Source organism: Dinoponera quadriceps, unplaced genomic scaffold (genome assembly GCF_001313825.1).
Source record: "Dinoponera quadriceps isolate SergipeBrazil2010 unplaced genomic scaffold, ASM131382v1 scaffold1609, whole genome shotgun sequence".
Classification (NCBI taxonomy): Eukaryota; Metazoa; Arthropoda; class Insecta; order Hymenoptera; family Formicidae; genus Dinoponera; species Dinoponera quadriceps.
Window position 1 is genome coordinate 26,782 of NW_014555756.1, and position 9,659 is coordinate 36,440.

The window sequence follows — 9,659 nt, forward strand, 5'->3', positions numbered from 1 at the left end:
GCACGGCCTCGCGGCGGCGGCCACCTCGCAGTCTCGCAAATATTGACACGACGAGCGTACCACCGCGAGAAAGTCCCCGGCGAACGCGAAGTCGGAACACGAAGTTCCGGAAGCGAACGCGGCGCTCGCAACGGCTTATCCTGTGGAAGTAAAGTAATTCCGATTGTAATCCCGGTTTCGTAAAGTCCGAACGATGAGAGACTCGGCGTAGGAGGGGGTCGGCTGACGAACGGAAGAATCGGGTCGCCGTCATCGTCGTCGAGGGATGATTCCGGGGGATTAATCGAGGGGTAGACGGTTCTCGGAAGAACTCGGTGTCGGTGATGAATGGGGAAGTAGGCCGTGATACATACAGGCGCGTCCATAGGGGCGGCGAAGAGTGCGAAATTCTCGTTGCGGGCGAGAAGGTCGCCGAGAAAATGGGTTGATTAATTATTCCCCGAAGCGCCGATTAAATTAGAGACTCGGGAGTTTGGTGATGAAATTCATTAACCTAAAGTGACGCGGTAAAATATTTGGCAGATATTTCAAGATGATCTTGCGCTAAAGTCGGAGGGAAGGAGATAAGAAATAACGTCGGGGTCGGAAATGCGCGGATTTTGTAGGGACGCTTTTGATGAACGAAGGTCAAGCGTTCGGTGCCGCACGGTGGAGCGTGACTGACGGGGATTCCCGCCGACGACTGCTGATGCCCGAATAGGTAGGCAGAATAGAGCTGTAGAGGGTAAGGGGGCTTAGTTTAGGATTCTCTCTCGCCTCTCTCTCTCTCTCTCTCTCTCTCTCTCTCTCTTTCGATCGCCCGTCGAAAATCAAAAACACTCTCGCTGTCGCGCGTATTCTTTGCACACCTTCGCGCGCGAGGATGACCGGAAGGACGTCGCTGGTGGAGCAGAAGAGGATCCAGTGGGCAAGGGAAAGGGGTGAGTTGGCGTTGGCGCAATCGATAATTTGAAGGAAGAACACACTAAAAGTTACTTAGATTTGTAACCCAATGAGAAATATCATCGAACACGAACGTAGGAAAGAAATCAGTCTTAAATCGAGAATAGATATTTTCATGTATGAGCAAGAATATTATAACTTTCTTAGAAGATTTTCAGCTTTGAATTAAATTCAAATTGCATTTGCATCGATACAAATTCAATCGAATCAAAACTGAACATCTCATAAGAAGATTATAATATTCTTGCTTATATATGAGAATATCTGTTCTTGATTCAAGACTAATTTTTTTCTGCGAACAGTTGATCAACGTAAACGAGATTTTGTTTGATATAAAGAAATACTCAAGACGAAAATGAGCACAAAATTGACACGTCGAAGAAATGTTAAATGGAGGAAATATTTACTTCAATTAGAACAATGTCTCAGAAGCTTCTTTTGTCGTTTACACAGAAGAAATGGCGCGTCTCGGAGTTAATTGGGAAGCTCTGAAGCCGAGCAACTGCAACCGCACCCACATTCGGTGAGTTCGCCAGGATGCTAACGCAGGTCGTTATCGCCGCATATCGCGCGACGGTCGATTTTTCAATTATTCCAATGTGTTAGACGGGCCACATTCGACTTGTTAATACGTGAGTCATTTGATGACGCGACAAAAATTCCACGATACAGCACTTACTCGAACGACGTGAGATTATCGCCTGGGGAGACGAAGAACAAGACTTCCGTGCAACCATTCCGCGCGACCGGACATTACGGGAGCACCGTCAGCCTCAAGAGCCTGACAACCGAGAGCTCCGGAAACTGCAACGTGAATCTCAAGTGCCTCGACTTCAATGGCGGCAGTCTGATTAATCTCCGGGACCAGGTGGACGTGTCACAAATCAGACGCAGAAGCCCAAGTCTGCCGCCGATCTTCAACAAGGAGCAACAGCAGTACTTTTGCCAGCTGGTATGTCCTTAAGTTGATACAAATTTGTAAAAAATAATGAATACCGAACAACAAACAAATTATCATATTATTACAGTTATTATATGGATAACTTATATTATCATAATATTATCATAGTAATGTCGGTTACCACTCCAAATTTTCGAGGACTTTAATACAACTTATAAACAAATTTTTAACGCATATTACTTGCAAAAAAAGTAAAATGAATATGTCAAATCAGTGACCGACTTTCGGGCCGCTCTGTATAAATCGTCACATCGATAACATATATTATCATATTCGTCATATACACGAAAAAAATGTTGTAGTAAAGATTACAACAAAACTTCGTGATAATTTTTGCTGCAATATTTTCTCCGTGCGTATCATCGTACTGAGAAAAGTGACGAATTTATGACAATATTTCGCGAGAGAACAACAAAAATAGGATGAAAAATTTTCAGAGAAATTTGAGTGAGAATCGAGACATTTGGATGACATTTGGGTAACGTAATCATGTTAACGTAAACTGTCCCAAATAGTTGAGATACTGAAAGCGGGTCGCGTCCCAAATTACATTCTGATTCGCCAAAACCCGAGACCTCTATCTCGCTCTCATCTCTCGTCGTTAAATTTTCATACAATACGATATGAATTCCGATAGCGTATCGGGCCTCATCAATTCTCCGTACACGTCGTGAATTTCCTATCGAGGATCGATCATGCCGTTAATATAAGATTGTTTCCTCGCCAATGAAAACTCGCGGTGGAACATTCGCGCGTGTTATCGCTGAATAATTGATCGCATAAGCTTCATTAGTCGCGTGTAACGTCAACGTAACAACGACGACAGTCGTGCAGCCGAAGTAATCAAGCAATTACACTGGCGCTGGCGCAGACTGACGTTTCGTCGAGGATCTTCGTCGACGAGGCTCCTCGATTTTCGTCCGTCGAGATACCAGCGAAACAATCGACTCTTCGTCTCAATTATTCCTTCCGATATTATTCATCTTAATATCATCCCGAATATATAGGTATTTTTCTTGAATATTTTCGGACGAGGGCGAAGATACGCGCGAGCAGGAGACAAAGCGCGAATCCCGCGGCCGCAGGTAAGTCCGCTGAACTAACGATCGTATCTAATCAACAAATTCACAAGTGGCGAGCGCGACACTCGACAGTTCATTCCCCTTCGGCGCGGGGAAAGCAAAAGTAAGTCACTCCGGCGAATCGATTCTTATCGTGCAATTAGAGTTCAACGTCCCCCAAGGCTGTATATGCCTTGCTTTCAAACTTGGATGCGAGCGGACGAGCGAGGGTAACGCTAAGTTTCACCCCTCTTAGCGATGTGACGCACGCTGTGCCACAAATCGCAACAGCTTGATTTTATCGAGGAGAATCGTTAGCCGTTAAAAACTGCCTTTTGCACGCGCCAAGTAGCTTTCTACCTTCGCACAGTTCGCCCCAGCGTTCCAACGAGCGTCTCTAAAATATTCAGAAGGCTCAGGAGACGATAGAATTCAGCTGGACTTCTCAGATGCTCCAAAACGTATCGATCGATTACGTAAGATTGCAATTTGTCCTTGCGATTTATTGCAGGCAATTATGGGACTTGCGGACAAAATTCTCTCTTTCTCTCGGAATAAATTCGGAAAGATCAGAGTTAAGCTGAGCAAAGTAGAAGCGAGTTACCGAAAGATTAGAATCGCTAGAACGGAAGCTTGCTTGTGCTAAATACCTAAATACGCGAATAATCAACGGCTCACGTGTGCCCGATTGATTTAACGGCGAGGGGAGGAAAATGTGCCGCGCGAACTACGTCGAGGAGTATCTCGAGACGGCGGTCGTTACGTAAGCATGTAAGAATAGAAAAATCAGATCGTGCATGATTTATGCAGAGTGGCGCGGCGTCCCCCTACGCTAATATTCCGTCATCGTTTCGTCGGGCGGAGGGGGAGGGACGACATGTAATACGGCGGGCCACGAAGGCCGGAACTCGCGTTCGATCACGCGAGAAGGCACCTTATCGTTATCGTCCCGTAGGAACAACAGCGAGATTTCGGGGTGGAGGGGTCGCGTTATCAGCAAGCGAGGCCGCAGAAACAGGAGCACCATCGGCACCGAACCAACGACCGTCGCGGCAACCAGAAGGAGTCCCTTGATCATTACGGCTCGCCGGTAACCGAAGGGGAAACCTCCGGTTACGCGAGCGACTCCGTGGATGCACCCTCGCAGGGACACGGTGAGTTCTCCTCTTGAATTAACTTGAGATGGCAGGTCCTGTAGATCCTTCAATTGTGAAATCTCGTCTCGGGACGATGACGAAGTTCTCGCGCTTCAACTCGCGTTCGCACGGTTCCAGGAACGTTAGTCGGTGGCAAGACGGCCAGGATGGAGATGACGGAGAAGACGTGGCAGAATCCTTATTGCACCACGCCGGAGAGTTCACTGCCGCCATCGAGGAGGCTCTCGCCCGGCAGGATGGGGGAGCTCAACAGGCCGCGGTGGGGCAGCGTCTGGGGCCAAGACGCGGCGAGAGGCGATCCGCCGCCGCCACCCTCGTGGCTGTCGAGATTAGGACAGTCGAGCCAAGTAATGACTTCCACGAACTTGTTGAACATCTTCGAAATCCTATCCTAGAGAAACACTCCGTCCGTCTCTTACAGTTCCTTCGGTCTCCTTCGAATCTCCGCCGGCAATGTTGAATTCGGCATTAGAAACTTCGATTTAGAAATCTCGCGTGTGACTCCTGCCTTGGAAATGACGAAACGATCACGGGGGAGAATTTGAAACACGAGGCGCATTATTAGCGCGGAATAATTTAAATCGTTCTTTGCCGAGGTTCTGGTGATCAATCACGACAGCGCCAGTAGCCCGGACAGTTCAACGACCGGCTCGACCGGCTCCGACAACAACAAGACGTATCTTCGGGGCCAGAATATCCCGGTGGACGCGGACATCCTGCAGGAACGCGAGGCGAGGCGGCAGAAAGCGCTGGAGCTGCAGAACGCGATCAAGCAGCAGCTCGAGGAGAAGGACAGACAGAGGAAGGAGGAGAAGGAGCGTCGAATGAGAGAGGAGAGATTGGAGGACGAACGGATCAAGCGAGAACGGGAGAGGGAGAAAGAGAGGTACGAGTTATTTTTTCTTTAACAAAATCTTCGAAAAGGTGAGTTCTAAAAAAGTCCGTTCCCTCCGCAGATTCGAGGAAGAACAACGACGGGTGCGCGAGAAGGAAGCCGCGAAGCTGAAGAAGGCTCAGGCGATGCGCGAGGTGCTGGAGACCGCGGAACGATTGGCCCAGGAGGAGAAGAGGAGTCGCCGGAAGCGAGAAGAGCAGGCCGACGAGGACACCGACGCGACGCAGACGTCGTCCTCGGTCAGCTCGCACGCGACCGTGAACGACGACAAACAGGATCACCGCTCGCAGACGCGAATCGCGATCGCCGAATACGTCGAGGAGTCCGGCAGCCCGAAGGACACGAAGGAGAGCGAGAATCACTATCGCGAGAGTGAGAGGAACGACAAGCCGGAGGAGGTCGGGCTGGACCGGCGGGCGTCCCTCCAGGTCCCCGTGAGCAAGGACGTGGCGATCGTGCTGAGCGGCAGGCTCGACGACGCGGAGCTCCTGAGCAGGGCGAACCTGCAGCTGGTGAACCTGGTGATGACGCCGAGCCCGCACCGGTTCGACAACGCCGCGAAGGGCCTCTCGCTGGGGCTGAGCGCGATCATGAAGAACAACGCGACGACGACGATGCCGAGCCCGAGACGCTGCTCCTCCCGATCGGACCCCGCGTCGTTCGTCGTGGAGAATCGGCTGTTGACGCCGAGCAAGTACCGGACGTCGTCCGGACGGGACTTCGGCACGCAGACCGACGTGGAGCCCGACCTGCAGGAGCTGCGCGACAAGCTGCAGGAGTCGTCGATCCAGGAGCACGGCGGCAACACGAAGGAGAGGAAGGACACGACCAACGCCAGCCGAAGAAACGTTGAAAAGTGAGTCGCGCGCGGAGATCCCTGTCGCGTTCCCCAATTGGCTTCTTTTAGAGAGGCCGTGCGACGAGCGTGTTCTCACTCCTGCATGCGGTACCTGCCTGGTAATTATCCCCTTTTATTTTATAGCGTAGTTTGACGATAAGAGACTGAGTAAAGACGCTTTCTCGCGAAATGTCCGATCCGCGCGTCACGACGCAACCGTCCAGTAAGTGTGCGCGAGTGTTCTCGATTGTGTTTCGACGGAGAATGGAGTGCTCTCGTCAGCTTCGTTCGCTTTTCATTCACGATCTCCTTTCGGAGGATATTCGAGTCCTCTCGTTCGAATTCCGTTCGTGCGATTTTGCCGCTTTAAGTTGCCTGCCTTGCTCTGGAATTTCTTATGATTTACTTTCACCGTTGGATCATTTCTTACAATGTCTCTCGCCTGGTGCAATGTTACAAAGTTACGAGCTTAGAAGTATTCTGTTCTCGTCGAGAGAGAGAGAGAGAGAGACAGACAGATTACAGAGTCATGTTGTGATCGTTCGAAGGTCGACCAACGTGGGCCCGGGTGAGGAGGTCAACATGAAAGCGCTTCCACGATCCAAGTCGCAGCCGAGAACCTCACTCGACGCCAGACCACGATGGAACGCCAATCGGTAATGCCAGGAAGAGACTGATATACTTGAATTATTCTTGAAATGACCAGGGTGACGCGAATATGAAAATGATATGAAGGTGCATTTTTAGCCCAGGTACGCGATATCGCACGCAAAGCGAGAAGGACCCGCACTACCAGAGACGACTGAGGCTCGGAAGACGACGAGTCGAGTCCAGCGACGAAGGATCCAGGTGAGGGAGGTACAGTGAGACGCACGGAATTGTTAGAGACTTGAGCGAGGTCTACAATGAGAATTTAAACCTCTAAGCCTTGAGAAATTGACCAATCGCAATCGACTATTCTCCCCGCGTTCGACTGTGATTGTAGTCAATTTCTTAAGGCTTAGAGCTTAAATTCTCATTGTAGATCCCGCTTCAAGTCCGACGAACTTTTGCGAGCACCTAATAATTATAAAATGATATTAAGAAAGTCTTCATCACGAGCAGGTCGCCGTCCCCGGATCGGCGGAAATCGACCAACTGCAAGTCCAAGAGCCGAAACGCGATGAGACGCAAGGCGAAACTCGAGAACTACGACGCCGACCTGTCGATGGACAGTCTGAACTCTGTGGTGCCACTGCGGATCGACAAAAATGGGAAGATCAACATCGAGGACTGTCGCCGGCACGATCGTGCCGAGAAAGCGCGACCGATGAACCATCACGGTGAAGCAAACCGCGCGAAACGGTCGGATAGCGATAATCCCAATGTCTGGTGCGGGCATGAGATCTTATCCAAGCTGTCGTCCTTGAAGAGCGTAAGTGAAAAAATCCTAATCGCTTCCCTATATTGAAAGAAAAATAAAAAAAAGTATAAATACGAAAGCGAAAAATATTGCTAGAAAAGAAAGCGATCGCTCAGTTTATTTACTTTCCTACTTTGAAATAATAGTTATCTTCAACAGATTTTCTTGACACATGAAATATCTTAAAATATATTCATCGCAAATTTGAGAAAAGTTCGTCATTTACTTGAAAATATTTGCAGTATTTTTCTATATATGCAAATAACCACATTGACGCTTTGAAGTAAAGAACGGAATTTTATATTTCTCGGAGTTTCTCGAGACCAAGTTTTATGATGAATTAATCAACATTCGGCAGCGTTTCTTTCTGCATTCCTCAAGATACGCTCGTCTTTTTTCAGGGCCTGCTAATGAAGCAGATCGAGTGGGACTCCGAGCGATGTCTGGTCTCACCCGCTGCGTCCGAGATCTTTTGAGCGCCGGAAGAATAAAAAACTCTGCGCGCCGTTGGAGCGTCCTTTTGTTTTTCTTTTCGTTTGCATGGAAAGTGAGATCGAGTAGAATGTGCGATCTGGGGGCTTTTTACCGTGAAACAACGTTCGCTCGTTCCACGAGGATCGCGAGGGAATCCCGTTGAAGAACTCAAACGTCTTTTTCTCTCTCGCGTTGCAGATCTAGATAATGGCCTTTCATCTGGACGATCTGCTGAAGGACGACAAGAAAGACGGGAACCTGATACCCGACTTGAGCAAGGCGACGTGTAACTCTCACGAGGAGTACCGCCGACTCAAGGAACACTGCCCCGAGTTCAAGATCAAACCGGAAAAGGTTCGAGCACTCTAACGATAACACAGGATTGTAATTGGGATGCAAGTGACGTGATAATTGGGGAATGTTATGCGAAGGTGAAAAGAGAGGACACGAAGGTTCGAGACAAGGAGTTCTCTTGGAGGGCCACCAAGAAGGAGCTCAAAGCCAGGGAATGGGCGTACGGCGACCCGGTGCCGCCGGACATGAGGGAGTTGGACCTGCAGGAATTGCAGCAGGTCGCCATCGACTGGCGAATGTTGACGCCGATCAGACCGAAGCTTCGTCAGGACGAGGAAATGTTCTCGAGATTGGTAATTAACTCGCGATTATCCGCTATCCGTTCTTTTTCTAAGATCTCACCAAGTTTTTAGCATTAAACGTGACTCTAATTTCCTAATTTCGTAATTAAGGCTCCTGGACACTCGCTTTGGCTGTGCTTCTTTGATGACTCGTCAGGAGCGAGGAAAAATCATGCCAATTTATGCCATTATTTATAATTCTGTAACTGTTTGTGATGTAAATGCAGAAAGAATGTGAATTTCGATGATATCAATTGGTGTGTCAAATGTACGGCCGCAATGCGAATCCTTGATCCTTTCCCGTGGCTTCAAGGTAGAGATGGGCAAATTGGAGGCGAAGACGAGGGCGAAGGAGCGACGTTCGCCGACGAGCCCCATCAGACGGAGCAAGAATCGCGCCGGCATAATCGAGAGCAGCGTGAAGACCTGCCGGGAATGCGGCGAGGAATACTGCTTCGGCGAATTCTGCGGGGACGTTCTTTACGACTCCTTTGTGAGGGTGACGATCACCAGTCAGCAGCCGAAGATCAAAGTGTCCGCCGACACCGAGGCCATAATCGCGAACATGGACCGCAAGAAGAAGCGGAAGAAGACGAGGAAGAAGAGGATCAAGAGCAAGAGCAGGACGTCCAAGAAGTCCGCTCGGCTCCTGGTCAACGGCAAGGCGAGAAAATCGATGAGCGAACTCGAGACTAAGAGCGCCAAAGCGTCCAGGCCGCAAGACAGTGGGCAAAGTGAGAAACCGGCCAAGCAGTTCAAGAGGAAGTGCAGCAAATACACGAAGAAAGGCGTCTTGCGAAAGTGAGTCGCGTGGAAACGATGGAGCGAGTCGGGAAAACTCATAATAATTACACACGCTGTAAGAAGCTCCGAAAATGTATACGACGTGTAATTCGTTATCTCGATGTATAAAAAGCGGCGATTGCAAAAAAACATATTAATAATTTCTATTATATGTAGATTCGTTCGACGAATTTTTTGATTAAATCGCACCAGCAAAGCGTATGAAGTGGAAACTGAACGTATGTAATCAGAAAGTCAAATTCGGCACGAATATTCGGAATGTTTCGCTTATATATACGAGAATAAATTCGGTATTCTGAGTAAATTCAAATAGGATTGTATATTAATGCATTCGTGTTTCGAGTGTTATAAAATGTAAAAAGCGATGAATTCGAAGGCGAGACAAACGAAGAGAACGGTCGACGAATAAACGGGGGAGAACAAATTCGCAATCCTTTGCATTTTATTTCTTAATTGTCCGTATATATGTATATATATATATATATATATA

General features: G+C 48.7%; 2 protein-coding genes across 4 annotated transcripts; both read left to right on the forward strand.

Moving 5' to 3' along the window:
* Positions 1–147: 147 nt before the first annotated feature.
* Positions 148–9,642, forward strand: LOC106745365. 2 transcript variants are annotated; one of them, XM_014620911.1, is made up of 4 exons: positions 148–700; positions 7,929–8,084; positions 8,162–8,377; positions 8,679–9,642. In XM_014620911.1, the coding sequence occupies exons 2-4, from the start codon at positions 7,938–7,940 to the stop codon at positions 9,168–9,170; spliced, it is 855 nt and encodes a 284-aa protein (XP_014476397.1). In that variant the 5' UTR covers positions 148–700; positions 7,929–7,937; the 3' UTR covers positions 9,171–9,642. The 2 variants fall into 2 exon arrangements, with proteins under 2 accessions (XP_014476397.1, XP_014476398.1); XM_014620912.1 differs by lacking the exon at positions 148–700 and having other exon boundaries at positions 7,998–8,377; positions 8,683–9,642.
* On the forward strand, positions 694–7,942 carry LOC106745360 (putative uncharacterized protein DDB_G0271982). 2 transcript variants are annotated; one of them, XM_014620906.1, is made up of 11 exons: positions 694–920; positions 1,396–1,465; positions 1,615–1,894; positions 3,920–4,118; positions 4,239–4,468; positions 4,718–5,007; positions 5,078–5,872; positions 6,403–6,510; positions 6,602–6,703; positions 6,959–7,268; positions 7,658–7,942. In XM_014620906.1, exons 1-11 carry the CDS (start codon positions 863–865, stop codon positions 7,730–7,732), a joined length of 2,517 nt encoding a protein of 838 aa, XP_014476392.1. In that variant the 5' UTR covers positions 694–862; the 3' UTR covers positions 7,733–7,942. The 2 variants fall into 2 exon arrangements, with proteins under 2 accessions (XP_014476392.1, XP_014476393.1); XM_014620907.1 differs by lacking the exon at positions 7,658–7,942 and having other exon boundaries at positions 6,602–6,712; positions 6,959–7,017.
* Positions 9,643–9,659: the final 17 nt, after the last annotated feature.